Raw genomic sequence first — 16,442 nt, 5'->3', positions numbered from 1 at the left:
GGGTTTTGAATCCAGAAGTTTGTGACATTTTGTGCTCACCTTAAATCTGAGTTTATGACGTGCGCCCACAGACGTTACAACTAGTTTGGAAGCAAATCGTGGTCCAATATATGAAACTTAGTGTGATGTGGAGATATGAAACCTTCAGTGTGCATATACTGAGAATGGCCTTTGACATGTTGTATCTATTGGTTAAACTTTTGTTATGAAGAATATTTGCACATTCATAGATTTTTGTAGTGGAGAGAAGGTAAATATAAACAAGCCAGTACACAAATTATTATTCAAAGCTGAGCTCTGACCTTTATATACTGCCAGTGGTTCTGACTGAAAACATCTTGCAGGACTTTGAATCACAGTCTGATCATCTGTAGCTATGGCTGTGTACCATCTGTCGTTTCACAAACAAAAAACTGACCTATCTGACAATTATTGTCCTTTAACTCCCGGTTGTGAAAACAGAGTACTCTATAAACCCTGTCCACAAAGAGAGCTCGCCTGAAACACAGCGTGAACACTTATTGAGAGCGATACAACTGTGTTTTATTCAGCTCTGATCGCAGTGAGGACTTTAATCTAACGTTGTGTCCATGCTTCTTCATTGTGGCACACTGCTGCTGACACTTCCGCTCCTCCTCCTCCTCCTCTTGTCTTTTTCGCGCCATTCGTGCTCACAAACTCCGCCTTTACATCTAAGACACGCCCCCCCGGTGGAGTCGTTGTGACCAATGGCATCGGGCGATTATTGCTTCCAGCCAATCAGAGGACAGGAGAGGGGCGTGTCGACAAGCGACTCGCGCGAAACAGACAGGAAGGAGTTCAGTTTTTGCCGCGAAACGGATCCTCCGAGCAGCTTTGTCTCTGGCAGTTTACGTCCATCGTGTTTGTTTCTTTTAACTAAGAGAAACTCGTCCACCGACCTGGTTCAACATGTCTGGCTTTGACGACCCGGGAGTGTACTACAGTGACAGCTTCGGAGGGGGAGAGGGACCCGGTGTGGATGAAGGCGGACTGAAGAGGGTCCAGATCAAGAAACGGTTCCGTGAGTTCCTCCGGCAGTTCAGAGTGGGCACCGACCGAACCGGGTTCACATATAAATACAGGTGAGTTCATCCACACAAAACATTTAAAATATGGATGTTTTTAAAAAGGGAGTGCAAGTGTGTGAATGTGTGGACCTCATGGAGCAGACCCCATATTAGAGCCCACCTATTTTATATGTGCAGTTCAGCCTGTGGATCTAAAGGGAGACATTTAAGTGATAAAATAACCCTGATGATGGCTTTAATTTAGGCTTGAAACTGAAAACATTCGGTCTACAGTACAGAGCAGAGGGTCTAAAGAAAGAAGCTATGGATTGGCACTATGGGAAATGTAGGATCCAGCATTTCTGGAGCTTGAGCTGCAGCACAGAATAAGTCACATCTCTGCTTCATATGCTTCTATTATAATACCATCGTCTGTCTCTTATGAGCTGTTAGCTAATAATCTGCCATTAAAAGTAAGTAGTAAATGGCTAATTCTGTGTCTTTTGGCTGCTTTTGTCTAATTAACACGTCTAACTTTGAATATTTTTACTGTTCTTTCTGATCTTTTGTCACTAAACTTAAGCTAAAGCTACAGTATCTGTATTTGACATGACTTTATACCTGCTGTTCTTTTGTTCTGAGCAAGGATGTGTACAAGGCCAGACTAATGTTGCCAGAGCAACAGCCCATTTTCCCTCATTGGCCCCTCCGGAGAGGAAAAACATTAGTAATTGTTCAATTTTTGCTGTTGTGAGTGCATAAATACAAGTAACCCATGATTGCTAGTTAGTTAAACCCAATTAAATCACCATATCATCCAAACTATTATATCATCCTACTAGTTTTTGATACACAGAAATTGGGCTAAACATGCCCTGTGCCCCTGTCATGTGACACTAAAGCATCCTCGCCCCCTTTTCAGGCCCTCAGAATGTCCCTGGTTCTTGGGGTATGAGAACATTGTTCATTTTTTAATGTTTTTATTTTGTTAATCAGAGATGAGCTCAAGAGACACTACACCATGGGGGAGTACTGGGTGGATGTGGAGATGGAGGACCTTGCCAGCTTTGACGAGGACCTGTCGGACTGTCTCTACAAGCTGCCTACTGAGAACCTGCCGCTGGTGAGACTAAAACTAACGTACAGCGTGAAACATCACTTACCTCAAGTTGTCTGACCCCTTCACAAAAATCTTAAACTAAATTTCACACCGCTGTTGCCATGTTTACTGTGATCACTTACAATTTTGGTCTAATTTACAGCTGGAGGAAGCTGCGAAGGAGGTCGCCGATGAAGTGACCCGTCCCCGGCCTGTAGGGGAGGAGACGGTCCAGGATATCCAGGTCATGGTGAAGAGTGACGCGCATCACGCTTCAATTCGCGGCCTTAAGGTACCTACACACCCATTCCCTAACGCTCATATTCTCATCGTTACCATCGACCGCTTGATCTCATTTTGTCATTCCTCTCCCCCCTGCAGTCCGAGCAGGTGTCTCGTCTGGTGAAGGTAAACGGCATCATCATCTCGGCCACACCGGTGAAGGCAAAGGCCACCAGGGTGTGTCTGCAGTGTCGCGGTTGCCGTGCCGTCATCAACAACATCCCCCTGCCTCCGGGCCTACAGGGCTACGCTCTGCCACGCAAGTGCAATTCGTGAGTATGACTGTCTGGATCGAGGACGCAATAGGAATAAATGAGCATTTCTAAACGTAAGGATGCAGACATCATGTGTAACGACTTCTCTTGTGTCCTCAGTGACAATACTGGAAGGGTGAAGTGTCCCGTGGATCCCTACTTCATCATCCCGGACCGCTGTGTTTGTGTTGACTTCCAGACTCTCCGCCTGCAGGAATCTCCAGATGCTGTGCCTCATGGAGAGATGCCCCGCCACCTGCAGCTCTACTGTGATAGGTGAGGATCACGTTCTGAAGGAAACACATTAAACCCAGGGGAGTGTTTTCTGCAGCTGGGCTTTTACATAACTAGAAATGTAAAGGATTGTAACTGTTATCCTCCTCTTCCTCCTACTCTCTCAGGTATCTCTGTGACCGCGTGGTCCCAGGCAACAGGGTGACCATCATGGGTATCTACTCCATCAAGAAGATGGCTGCTGCAAAGACCAAAGGGAGGGAGAAAAGTGCTGGTGTGGGCATTCGTGCGTCCTACCTGCGGGTGGTTGGCATCCAGGTGGACACAGAAGGGGCAGGTAAAGATGAACGTGTGCATTAAAACGCTGTATGTAATTGCTGTGATATATACGATCCGGAAAAGTTGAAGGAGTGATTATATAGGACCCAGTCTGATGATGATTTTTTTTTCCCAGGTCGTGGTGCTACTGGCTCGGTCTCTCCACAGGAGGAGGAGGAACTGAGAGTGCTCGCTTCTACTGCTAACATCTATGACTCTCTGGCCCGCTCTGTTGCTCCCTCCATCTACGGCAGTGACGACCTGAAGAAGGCCATCACTTGTCTGTTGTTCGGAGGTTCGAGGAAGAGGTGAGGCTGTCGGCAGTTGCGCTCCGAATCTGTGGTTTAGTGTAAATCCTCTTACGTGTGTAGTAATGCTTTTGTCTCCTGTCCTTTTTTAGGCTGCCTGACGGTCTCACTCGTAGGGGAGACATCAACCTGCTGATGCTGGGAGATCCTGGTACAGCAAAGTCTCAGCTGCTCAAGTTTGTGGAGAGATGCTCACCTATTGGGGTAGTTATCCACTGTGGAGTTCCCTTTTTATATTCACACAAAGCAGACCTCAGTGGGAGCTGTCGTGCTAACATGTAGATTCACCCTCTGATGCTGAGCCTCCGTTGTGTGCCGGCAGGTATACACATCCGGTAAGGGCAGCAGTGCAGCCGGTCTGACCGCCTCCGTGCTGAGGGACCCCAACACTCGTGGATTCATCATGGAAGGCGGCGCCATGGTGCTGGCCGACGGCGGAGTTGTGTGCATCGACGAGTTTGACAAGGTAAATGGAGTTTGTGTAGTTTTTATTTTATGTTTAACTTTATTTGTGTCCCGGGATTAAAGACAAAACTGCTTTTGTTGTTCAGATGAGAGAGGATGACAGAGTGGCCATCCACGAGGCCATGGAGCAACAGACCATTTCCATCGCCAAGGTATGACCCTGTTTGTGTTCTTTAAAAAGAAAAAACACAATGTCCTTGCTGTACTGAGTAGTCAACAACGCAAACTAACGTCTCGACTCCTCGCAGGCCGGAATCACCACCACCCTGAACTCTCGCTGCTCGGTGCTGGCTGCAGCCAACTCTGTGTTTGGTCGCTGGGACGACACAAAGGGGGAGGACAACATTGACTTCATGCCCACCATCTTGTCCCGTTTTGACATGATCTTCATCATCAAAGATCACCATGACCAGCAGAGGGACATGGTAAGGACTGATGCATTTGACTGGAAATCTGCTGCTTTTAAATCCATTAAAGCACGAACACGAATGCTGAATGTAATACTTGTCTGTCTGCAGACGCTGGCTCGTCACGTGATGAACGTTCACCTGAGTGCTCAGACACAGACGGAGGGTGTTGAGGGCGAGATTCCACTGAACACCTTCAAGAAATACATTGCCTATGCCAGAACGTGAGTCAGTCTACATTTGTCTGCTGATAAAACAAAAACTTGGCATTTTCTTTCACTCGTAGTTTGGTTACTTTGTGCTCATTATCTGATCTGAATGTTTGCTTACAGTAAATGTGGCCCCCGGCTCTCTGCTGCGGCTGCCGAGAAGCTGAAAAACAGATATGTGGTGATGAGGAGCGGAGCAAGAGAGCATGAAAGAGAGACAGACAAAAGACCTTCCATCCCCATCACTGTCAGGTATTTTTCTACGCCGTCTTCCACGTCTACACATCGCTGATGAACACGTATCTTTTACTCCACCTTTTTGATTCTTGAATGTCCTTTTTAAGTCATTTTATGTTTCTGCGCTCCCAGGCAGCTGGAGGCCGTTGTGCGTATCGCAGAGTCCCTGGCCAAGATGAAGCTGCAGGCTGTGGCTGGAGAGGAAGAGGTTGACGAGGCCCTCCGGCTCTTCCAGGTTTCCACACTGGACGCCGCGATGTCTGGCAGCCTCTCAGGTGTGTTGTGTAGTCCTTGGGACTGGAACCATCATGAATTTATTTTATTTGAACATACAGACGTCTATGGTTATGACTTACTGTAGTTAAGAGTAGTTTTAATATCTACCTATATCTACCAAGCATTTCTTTTAACTGGACTGAATTCATTTAATGTTAACGTCTCTCCAACCACATTTTGTTCCTAGGAGTGGAGGGCTTCACTTCTGTGGAGGACCAGGAAATGATCTCGCGTGTTGAGAAGCAGCTGAAGAGACGCTTTGCTATCGGCTCCCAGGTGTCCGAGCACAGCATCGTCCAAGACTTCACCAAACAGGTCAGTCAGACAAAATCATAAAGTTAAAAGTAAATAAAAACAGTTCTCTTTTTTTTATTATACAATGAAACAAATCCTGTGTTTAAGTATTTGAACTGACCATACTGAGCTGATACATTTACCCCTAAAATGTGCAGGTTTTGTTCCTATTTGTTTTTTTAAGTGTAACACAGAATAAACTTGTAAAGCAAAAGTGTATTAGCATCATGGGCTAGGGTTTAAGTTCTATGAGTAACCTCCTGTTTGTCCGTTTGTCCCTCTGTACCTCCCTTTTTACAGAAGTATCCAGAGCACGCCATCTACAAAGTCCTCCACCTGATGTTGAGGAGGGGTGAACTTCAGCACCGCATGCAGAGGAAAGTGCTCTACAGAGTCAAGTAGAGCGAACTGCTCTCATACATATCCATATTATTGTTGATGTAAATAGTTTTGGTCTGCCTGTTTTGTGCTACTCTGTATTTGCCAATGGACATCTTTTGAATAATTTCTGATCTCAGTCATGGTGAAAACTTTAATACAGAATTTGTATTAAAACAATGAAAAAATGTTTAGGGTCTCACTGTTACACAAAGATCTCAAGTGTCGGCATGATGTGTAAAGGATTAAAGTATTTGAAATCATATTAGGACTAAAGTGTTTTCTAATTCTGATGTTTTATTTAACACAAATCATAAAAAAAGATGAGTTCTGGAGGCAGTTTTCACAGTGTAGGGTTGTTTAATAAAGCTCATACAAATGACAAGTTAAGGAAATCACTGTTTCAGCTGTGATTACATTTTTATATATATCTCTACACACAAATTTCAGTCTTGATTCCATCTGATGCGTTAGTTGATCAGTAAAGTGCTGTAAGTGCGCATCAACTACAATTGCTGGTTAAAGCCTACAAGGCATAGAGTCCCATTCCGATGGTGGTCAGTGCGACGCATAATCCCACGGTGAACTGCATGATGGGTGAAGATGGGAACATGGACGTTTTGACAGCATTGACCTCTGATTGATGCACTGTTTCTGTTGTGACACTCAACATTTTCTGCAAGTCATCAAAAACCTGACGGGGGAGAAAGCATAAGAATGATTAAGTTGCTGTTTTTAGACAGATTCACTTCCTCTTTTCACTAGTTTCCGTGTGACTTAAAGCTTCTTCTGAAGCCATTATTGCTCACTGGCGCCACATTGTCAGTCTAGTAAATCTGCTCTTTTAATCCCTCCTTTCTCACCTGGATGTTGTGCTCGAAGGCGGCGACGGCCTCCTCGAGCATAGCCGCCCTCTGCTGCTCTGTCAGCTCGATGCTGTTCATCCGGCTCCTGTACAGCTGCTTGAAGCGGTTGGGGCTGGTCACGCCGGGGAAGGAGAAAAACGCAAGCCCATCCTTGCTGCTCAGGCCAAGAGATTTCTGGGTAATTTTTCCCAGGACTTGACCGCCTGACAGATCACCAAGGTAACGGGTGTAGGCGTGGGCCACCAACAGCTCTGGGCTCTCTTTGCCAATCTGAAACGTTTAGGGAAATATCAGCTGTAATCTCAGGTCAGGCTTACCCTGAATTAACGCAACGTCTAAACTCTCCACTCACCTTTCGTAGTCTTTGCCCGTATCTGTGTGTGGCTGCGGGAACGATCACCCTCTTCCTCCAGTCTGAGCCGAAGAAATGCTCCAGGTCTCTTTCGAGAGATTCCACACGGGCAAGTTCCTGAGGGAAGTATATTGGTGCAACAGCTGGATGGGAGGAATTTCTGTCCATCTCCTCTTCTAGTACCTTGTAGATCTCGTAGAGGGAACACAAAAGGACCTGATGGAAGCACAAATATTCACTTTTCAGGACAATGCAAACATAAATAGAGCAGAAAGTGTTGTGGCTTCTTTCTTATAGCCCAGATATGTGTTGGCAGGTAGACTTTACCTTGTACTGTGGCAGGGTGATCTGTCCTTTCTGGTAACTCAGCATCAGCTGTGTGTTTTCAGCTCTAATGTGACTGTCCTTAGTGGCTGCTTTAATCTGCTCTGATAAGTCACTGGTGGAAGGTGGGGAACACAAAAAGGACACAATTAATCAGAAGGAAGCGTTAAAGCGAAAAAACTGTTCTGTGTAACAAAAGCTGTTTTAAAACCATTTGAAAGCATCACAAAGATGAACTGTCATACCTGCCGACTTCTCCTGCATCATATTTCCTGGCACTCTTCGTGGTCTCCATCTCAGACTGTAACAAATTATTGATTTGGTTTAATTAAATACATTTAATACAAAAAAACTGAATGTAAAAATGTCTATCACACACCTGTAATAAGCTGAAGTCTTCTTTATGCTGGCCAGTCCTCTGACAGTTGTCACCTCCTCTGAGTTCACGATCGGTTGTGTCCTCTCAGCTCTGTCCTGCCTCTTTTATACAGCGGAGGACGCTTAGATGGGAAGTGAGAGTTCTGAGTCACATTACTCAGGCTGCTGGGGCTTAACATGACAAAGCAAACATGTGACTATGGTGGAAAAATCTGTAAACATGATATGGCAAAAATCAAAAGCTCCAAAACAGCCAAGGGACTCACTCACTCTGTCTTATGGGTGAAATACAGTACCTACAGTACTTTCTCCTACTTGACTATTTTCATTTTATACTATGTCACATAGGGAAATATTGAATTAGTCCACTACGTGTATTTGACACCTGTAGTTAGTTTTCAGAGTTTACATGCAAAACATATGATCTTATAATATGACGCAGAGCTGAAAGTACCTAAAATTGTCTCCGCATGGACAGATTACTACATTAAAATTCTACTTACATGTACTAATCAGTATTATAATGTAAATGTGTTAATTAAACAGAGAGATAAGAGCCCGCTTGCATGAGGAATACTTTAATACTAAGTACATTTTGCTGATGAGCCCTGTTTGAGCCTGTTTTTTCCACTTTTATTTAAGTTCAATACTTCTACCACTGCTGAGAATACAAGAGATACGCCACACATGGGTAAAGTCAGCACTTTGTTTCCTCCATTCACAGTGACTGCAGATAAAATTGACAGAAAATGTTCATGTAAAAGGTCCAAACAGATACTTTAAAACAGGCCTCTTGACATTTTGTCTTCAGACATACCACAGAGGAGGAAGGGCTTATGTTTTCGGCAGAGACCACTTAATAGAAGGTTTTTGTGTTCAACCAAATAATTATGTTTGTCTCAACTGGATGGCGTTAAAAACAACTAATTTGAGCAGTTAGATAGAAGGATCTTCCAGGCTCTGGCACATTTTGAGGTGAGTAAAAGGGTCTTTATCGGCAAGAAATGAGCAAAGACTCATCAGGTTTAAATTGTTAAAGTTTGTAATGAGAATACAGCATAGGCTTCTCTGAGAAATATGTCTGCTACTCTCAGCAGCCATAAAGAAAATGCAGATGGATTTGTTTGAATTGTTCAAGCAAATTAAAGCCTCCCCCTCTTCTTCAAAATGTTTCTCTTCTTGCTCCTGCAGTGTGATGTTTGAGCTTCACCGTGCAGAATGATGTCTGCGCAGAGTTTGACACTAGACACATATTTTCACATTCAACGTTTCTCTGTGCTCACCTTGATACTGAGTTTAAAGATGTCTATGTATCAGCAGGATTTTGTGACATCACAACTAGAGAAACCAATCCTGTTCCAGTATGCGACTTACATTTAAGTGTGTTGTGAAAGCTCGAAGCCTCCAGTGCACAAAAAGGATCTTTCATTGAAGTAGGAAGTAGTTAAAAAGCAATCAAATTCATTTTAATGGCAAAGTGTAGATTACATTTTAATTTGTCAATTTGTTTTTTGGGGGGATGCATGTCTTATCACTAATTATTATGAATATATTGTATTTTACCATAAATCTGGAATACTTCCCAAGAGTCTTTAAGGTAAAATAAACTAAGTGCATAAACAATCCTCACAATTTGAGCCATCTTTAATCCTGCAGTGGCTTTCTTCTATTTTATTCTATTCTATTCTACCATATTCTATGGTATTTTCTAATCACGCCCCCTTATGCAAGCAGCCCTCCATTGGTTTTTGTTATCCAAAGGGGGAAGTGGGTTGTGCTAGTGGATTTTCCGAGGGGAGTACACACACACATATACATACACACACACACACACACTCACACTCACACACACATAACACGCTTTAAAATGCTAACTAGTAAACATGTAGCAATCTCGACAGCTTTGCTACATGCTGAGCCACAGATGTTGCGCGGGAGGGATCGACTGATATAAAAGGTAACGTAGATCTACACGTTCATGAATGTCTTATAACATCTGCAGCCGCCGCATCCCCAGCACAGTGATATAACATCGGCTGGAGAGTTCATGGAGAGCCGGGGGGGTTATCCTGAGCCTGCCGTCTCTAACCACGTCGACACATATTTTAAAGTCGATCATGTATCAGGTTATATACCTGTCTGGTTTGACGCTGTAATCATTTTGTGCTGAATGTGTATAAGCTCCAGAGGATCGAGCCACAGGATGTAGTCAGTGTTGCCAGTTGCCTAACCATGGCCCAAATACCCATGCAGGCTCGAAGTGAAGCAAGACATTTTTGAATGTTTCAGACACATTTAAAAAGTTGTTTTATGATGAAATGCAGATTTATTTTCACCACAGTAACCCCAACACTATCATAAATCTGTTTTATTGGTAAAGTATGTGTGCAGAAGGAATTGAACTCTGGCTCTAAGTTGCTCTTACACACAGTTCCAATAATAATTTTCAGGAATATAGATAGAAATAGACATACAGCTAAAAAAAACAAGGACAACAAAGCTGAACAAAGACAGTTTCAACTTAAACACTTAACTATTATGTGCATGCAAGTTGGTGAAAAATGTTTATGCGTATGTAAATAGCCTACATAAAGAAAGCATAAATGAACAACAGCATGCGATGTCTAAATGAAAGTCAAGTGTGTCTGTAAATATCAAACAAGACTATGAGAGGTCATTGGTGCTAAATGGGGGTAGTTGGATATGTACAGTATGTGCATGATTTATATCTAACAATGATGATGATGACGTACATACACAACAAAATCAGTGTGTATTTAAACTATTAAATATATCATTTATAAATTGTAGGTATATTGGATGTTATGGTAAAAGCAGATTACATTTTATTTTTTAGACTGTATATGTTCCCAAATCTTATGTCTTTGCAGCAAGATGTTAAAAACAATACTCACACAGATTTTATGTTACTACAATATGCTATATGTTTATGTTTATGTATTATTATTATTTAGTCTGTTTTCATATCATTTCTCACACACTTCTGACTCCTCTCCAGCAGGTTATGGATTCGAGCCTTCCTTGTTATATCCTTTTCATCTTGATTGGCTGTGTCAAATGCTCTTTTGATAACCACCACCACAATGGCACCCGCCGCTATGATTACTGTGTGCTTGGAGCTGGGCCTGCAGGACTGCAGATGGGATATTTCCTTTCCAAGGCTAAAAGAGACTACATCATCTTGGAGAGGAACTCAGGGCCGGGCAGCTTCTTTAACAAGTAGGAAACTATGTGACACATGAATTGGCATAAGAATATTGCACTTATTTAACCCCCCCTCGAATCATCTTTGCCTCCTCTGCTCTGCTTCGCGTGTCAAGGTATCCCAGGCACCGGAAGCTCATCAGCATCAACAAGATCCACACAGGAAGGCAGAACCGAGAGTTCAACCTGCGCCACGACTGGAACTCGCTGCTGAGCGATAAAGCTGACCTCCTGTTCAAGAGAGTGAGCAGTGAGTTCTACCCACCGGCTGATGCCTTCCCACTCTACCTGTCCATGTTTGTGAAGGAGCTTGGGCTGAGGGTCCAGTATGGTGTGGACATCGGCAGGGTCAGGGCGGTGCTGTCGGCCACTGGCAGGAGCTACATCCTGACCGACCAGCACATGTCGGACTACACGTGCAGGTATTTTGCCTCACACTGACCCTGAGATGATAATTTCTCATTTGTTTGGATTGTGGATTGCATCGTGTTGTCCTCTCTCCCTCAGTGTTCTTCTGGTAGCCACGGGTTTGTGGGTTCCTCAGAAGGTAGAGTTTGTCGGTTCTGACCTGGTTGAGGGCTATGAGTCCATTTCCACTAACCCCGAGGACTACAAAGACCAGGCTGTGCTTATCCTGGGGAAGGGCAACTCGGCTTTCGAAACGGCCCAGAGCATCTTGGGAACCGCCAGCCGGGTGCACATGCTCAGTTCCAGTCCCGTTCGACTGGCTTGGCAAACACATTATGTTGGAGATCTCAGGTAATGCTAAAGATCTGGTGATTTCTTCCCTCATTTTTTCTCTCTCTATGATTTTGCTCGAGTTGTTCAGTGGTTCCCAACCTTTATTGTTTTTAGGTGTTGCTCCAAAGCCTTATTAATTCAAGTTCTCCTTCATCAACACCACCAGTCATGTCCTTATGCATTCATTTAAACTGATTTTAAACCAGTTGTTATTACAGTATTGATTGTATAAAATATTATATTATTCTTTTTATTGAATTGTCCGTTTTTTTGGTTTGGTCGAATCTGCTTTCATACTACTACCACTTGGAGTAGCAAGGGTGGATGTTTGAGCTGTTTATCCATTAATTTTAGCTAATTAACCATTTATCCAAAGCATTCAGCTAATTATTTTAGCTATTTATCCATAATACTTTTAGCTATTTCACCATTTATTCAAGAATTTCTAAATGTGTGAGCTACCTGTTTAGACAAGTACCCCGGTTGTGAATAACTGTTCTACAATGACACTCTGAATATATAAAACTCTTCTGCATTGGAGCTATCAACTCCATTAGCGTAATCTGACCTACTGTTTTTGTTTTTCAGAGCTGTGAATAATGAGCTAATAGACACGTACCAACTGAAGTCCCTTGACGGGTTGGTGGAGGCACGTCTGGAGAAAATAGTTATCGCTCGACGAAAGGAGAAAAGCAAGAGGAGATCAGGTGGAAAGAAGAAAGAGAAGAAGGTACAGTTGTACCTGACATTAAATAAGTACATACAACACAAGGAAGAGAAGAACAGCTCTGATGTGACAGGAGAAGAACTGCCGGGGTATCACATTGACAACTTCTCCATCCGAAAGCCCTACGACCGCGTGATTCGATGCCTTGGATTCCGATTCAACTTCAGCATATTTGACAGGTATCGATTTAACATTGGCTCATCGGGTTGTGTCAGTATCCGTGCATTAATGACAAGCTGTTTTATAATGTTAACATTTCTTATAAAAATCTCCCTAGCTCTACCTGCCCACCCAACAGTGAAAAGGCAAAAGGGAGGTTGCCGGGGGTGACCGCCTGGTATGAAGGGAAGAACACCCCTGGCTTGTTTGTGCTGGGAACCGCTGCCCACTCCAGAGACTACCGCTCATCTGCTGGCGGCTTCATCCATGGGTTCCGTTACACAGGTGAAAGTTCAACTAATGATTCTTATTTGTGCTCGTGCTCATTTGTTCAAAGCATCCTTTCACATCTGGGTGTACGTGGTCGTGTAGTTGATAGTACACAAATGTGGAGTATGAACACTGAGCTTCATGGGTCGCAGTTGGAATGCAGACAAATTGGACTTTGACAGCCGTGCATTTAAGTAAAGCAGCCCCTTTCTGTGCCAGTGTTATAATCAAGGTGATATTTGAATAACCTGTATGGATTTTCTGCCACAGCTCGAGTTGTACATCGTGTACTTGAACAACGTTACCATAGCAACCAGTGGCCATCGACAAATTTGTTGACAACACAGCTGCAGTCCTGGATTCTGAAGCGGGTCGGGGAGGCTTCTGGGCCGTACCAAATGTTTGAGGTGCTGGGGGACGTTATAGTTCTTAGAGGGTAAGCACACATTATTTTGTTATCACCAGTAATAACTTGTTTTTCCCAGCTGAGCTCATTTGTTTGTGTCATTTGCCGAGTTCAGGTCATCCATCTATCCACCCTTTTTAAGTTTAATGTGCTGTTTCTTTCAACTGCTCCTGGTAAATCCCAAAGCACCGACGCACTGCCAGGTTAGCTGGAAGATGTAATCCCTCCTACATGCCATCGGGGGCTGCTCAGGGGTCTCCTCTCAGTTGGTCCTGTCCAGAACACCTCTGAATGGACGTGGCTACCGGCCAGGAGGTTCTTCCTGGCTCCTTTTGATTAATGTGAAAGGCCGGTGGCTGGACGCCAAGAGAGATAAATCCTCAGTGAGCAGTCTCGACAAAAATACATCCTTCCTCAGTATAAGCTATTGTATATAAGTGTTTCATTTTCAAGAAATATATTTTACCCACATTACCTTAATGATAAGTATAAGAATTAAAATAAGAATTTGTTTTCAAATTTGTAGTTTTAACAAGCAATGATAGTGAGTCCAGGCAATGCCAGAATTGACAGCTTATTATTACACTGGGTAATTTATTTAATTACTTCCTGTGTATACTCATTACATTACTCTTCATTGGTATAAAATCATCAAATTATGTTGCTGGAAATGACATTACCTGACCTTTTCACAATAAATAAAAAATACATTTAATCCCTATTATGATCCTCATATTTTGGTCATCTCTTCTCTCCTCTGCTCTAAGCTCCCACTGTGAATATGTGGAAGAGTTTCCAGTCCAGGCCTTGCCTCAGTTCTCCTCTCTCTCGGGCCATGAGATCTCCAACCATGGACTTATAGTTCTAGTCATGCAGTACGGGAAGAAGAAGATAGACTATCTGGGGAGGAGCAGAGCTCAGACTGACTGGACCAAAGCTTGGAAATCGAACTTTCTGCACCCTGTTTTATACTACTATGACACACTTCCTACCGGTGAGAATAAACGCTCCCACATTAAAAAGTAACTGTACTGTTAAGGTATAAATACCTGCAGTTTGACAGGGAACAAACTTCAAATGAAAGCTTTTTTTTTCCCCCAGAGGAAGAAATGAAGCTCCGTCCCTATGGCTGGCCTTTACCAAGGCCCAAGGCAGTTCATCACATGGTGGAGGACTTCCTCACAGAATGGGAGAGTCCCGTATCTCATATTCAGCCACTGCGGCGCTTCCTGGAGCACTGTGTTCAGACTGACCTCAGGGCCTTCTATGCGGGTAAAGTCACATCTTCCACCTGAGCTTTTCCTTGCCCCATAATTCAGCTCAGAAAATGCCTCCAGCGATAGAGTGAAAAGATAAAACTTTTCACTAATTTCTGTATTTATTTATATTTATTTTATTAGTAAATTGGCAAAGGTTGTCCAGCCTTAATAGGTACAACAAATAGGCCAGTCATTCATAGCCTGTTGAGTGGGCTACATACCCACACAGTGCTGAGAAGAGGTCAGTCAAAATAAGTGAAAACACCTGTGTGGGTGACCATCTGGGTCTATGGGGCATTTCTGCTATAGAACTCCTTGAAAATAGACATGAAAGTAAGTAATTAGCAGGACTAAGAAAAAGGCTATAAACAACAAAGTGGACCCAGAAACACAAGATCAAGAACATTTGTGCTGACTAACACGTCACATGCTACAATCCAATGCAACTTACAGTATCTGTGCTAAGAAATTAGGCTAATAAACATTCCTATACAATGACATACACATTCCTGAGATCTCATCCACAGTGTATTAGCTAAAACCTATTTTCTCTTTGTGACTATACAAATAGGAGGGGAACTCCGGTAAATTACAGCATTAGAATCTGAGTTATATTACGTTTTTAATACGTCTAACTTATTATTGTTATTAACCTGAACTCTAAGGTGTTACAAACCACGCCTTGTGGTGTAGGTGTCATTTTAGATACTTTAAGTAGCAGTGTGGGAAATTGCATCATAAAGGTTAACACTACTGATTAGTATGTAGCAATAAGTTTTAACATTTTTGGTTTGTTATATCCTGACCAGCAGCATTTGTTTTTGTCCTTTGGTGCAGATTTATATGAATTTCAGCATAGTTTTACCTTCATGCTGAATCACAGGGCAGAATACTGTTATTGCACTGCTATCTGTGAAACATTTAAGTTGCACTTCTAAACCACACCCCAGCAGGGGTTTTTTTGTGCCTTTGACAGCTGATGGAAATACCCGAAATGTATTGATTGTACAGCAGATGGTAGTTTGAGTCATTCCTCTTTTCTTGTGTCTTTTAGAATCATGTTTCCGCTCATCCCTTACTCACCGCAAGCCGCCACTGTTTTGTCAGCAAGGATACTTGAAGCAGAAGGGTGTCGCTCACAGCAGTCAGCTGTGGCAGCATGTTCATGACGCTGTGCAGATGCCTACTGAGCAAGAGGCAGGCACATCAGGAGCTGACCACGCTTTCCCCAACTACCTGGCACAAGCTGGAGCCTCCATGTCTTCAGGACTGAAACTTGACTTCTGATTGTTTTACTTAAGTGTGTTAAAGCTATACCTATAATGCTGTTTAGGTTCCTCAGACCTGCTACCTCCAGCACCCATAAAAATTCCCTCCGCAAGACCAAATATTTTTGACAGAATGCCGTCCTATAGATCAGTAGTTCCCAACCTTTTTTGGCTTGTGACCCGTTAAGATATTCTACTTGCAACACCTTGTCACCAGATGTAAATGTTACATGACACATGACCTTTTCAACCAAAGAGTGATTTTACTTTCTTTATTTTAATAGTGTCCAAAGAAGTAATTCACAAAAAATGAGCAAAGAGTAGAGGAAAGTTTGAAAGACTAAGCATAACTTTGTGTATTCCCGCTTGTGGTAATCATCTCACGGCCCCTCAGGTTGGAAACTATTGTTTATCACTGGAGAGGCACCTTGTCCCTTGAAAGCTCCCTTTATAATTATACCCCACAAAATATTTATATACATTATAATATGCCATTTTCATATCATGGAAATCTATATTATATGAAGCTATATAGGTGGAGGGTGGGTGTGACAAAATTATTATGCATAATACATTTTACATGATGTTACCTAATTAAACATACATTAAAGAGGGAATACATACTGTCTTTTATTTAAATCAAACAACCATTTGTCACGTTTTGTGCCATATTATTAG

At 42.9% G+C, this 16,442-nt stretch overlaps 3 protein-coding genes across 4 annotated transcripts; 2 read left to right on the top strand and 1 right to left on the bottom strand.

The window, feature by feature from the left end:
- Window positions 1–811: 811 nt before the first annotated feature.
- On the top strand, window positions 812–6,052 carry mcm5 (minichromosome maintenance complex component 5). The gene is made up of 16 exons (XM_051387219.1): window positions 812–1,103; window positions 2,025–2,151; window positions 2,291–2,419; window positions 2,509–2,681; window positions 2,784–2,939; window positions 3,065–3,234; window positions 3,352–3,523; window positions 3,616–3,727; window positions 3,846–3,989; window positions 4,075–4,140; window positions 4,237–4,413; window positions 4,507–4,619; window positions 4,728–4,856; window positions 4,974–5,116; window positions 5,305–5,432; window positions 5,712–6,052. Exons 1-16 carry the CDS (start codon window positions 931–933, stop codon window positions 5,811–5,813), a joined length of 2,214 nt encoding a protein of 737 aa, XP_051243179.1. The 5' UTR covers window positions 812–930; the 3' UTR covers window positions 5,814–6,052.
- Window positions 6,053–6,129: 77 nt separating this feature from the next.
- On the bottom strand, window positions 6,130–7,865 carry hmox1a (heme oxygenase 1a). Its single transcript, XM_051387225.1, has 6 exons — window positions 7,711–7,865; window positions 7,577–7,632; window positions 7,335–7,446; window positions 7,008–7,223; window positions 6,653–6,925; window positions 6,130–6,483 (listed from the first exon to the last, which is right to left on the bottom strand). Exons 2-6 carry the CDS (start codon window positions 7,624–7,626, stop codon window positions 6,316–6,318), a joined length of 819 nt encoding a protein of 272 aa, XP_051243185.1. The 5' UTR covers window positions 7,627–7,632; window positions 7,711–7,865; the 3' UTR covers window positions 6,130–6,315.
- Window positions 7,866–9,490: 1,625 nt separating this feature from the next.
- Window positions 9,491–16,381, top strand: foxred2 (FAD-dependent oxidoreductase domain containing 2). 2 transcript variants are annotated; one of them, XM_051387220.1, is made up of 10 exons: window positions 9,491–9,666; window positions 10,732–10,949; window positions 11,051–11,356; window positions 11,442–11,693; window positions 12,264–12,581; window positions 12,680–12,846; window positions 13,102–13,267; window positions 14,005–14,231; window positions 14,339–14,509; window positions 15,551–16,381. In XM_051387220.1, exons 2-10 carry the CDS (start codon window positions 10,735–10,737, stop codon window positions 15,781–15,783), a joined length of 2,055 nt encoding a protein of 684 aa, XP_051243180.1. In that variant the 5' UTR covers window positions 9,491–9,666; window positions 10,732–10,734; the 3' UTR covers window positions 15,784–16,381. The 2 variants fall into 2 exon arrangements, with proteins under 2 accessions (XP_051243180.1, XP_051243181.1); XM_051387221.1 differs by having other exon boundaries at window positions 10,729–10,949.
- The last annotated feature ends 61 nt before the right edge of the window (window positions 16,382–16,442 follow it).

The sequence above is a fragment of the Dicentrarchus labrax genome, unplaced genomic scaffold (genome assembly GCF_905237075.1).
Source record: "Dicentrarchus labrax unplaced genomic scaffold, dlabrax2021, whole genome shotgun sequence".
NCBI lineage: Eukaryota > Metazoa > Chordata > Actinopteri > Moronidae > Dicentrarchus > Dicentrarchus labrax.
Note: the sequence above shows the minus strand (reverse complement) of the source record. Positions and strands in the feature narration are given on the sequence as shown.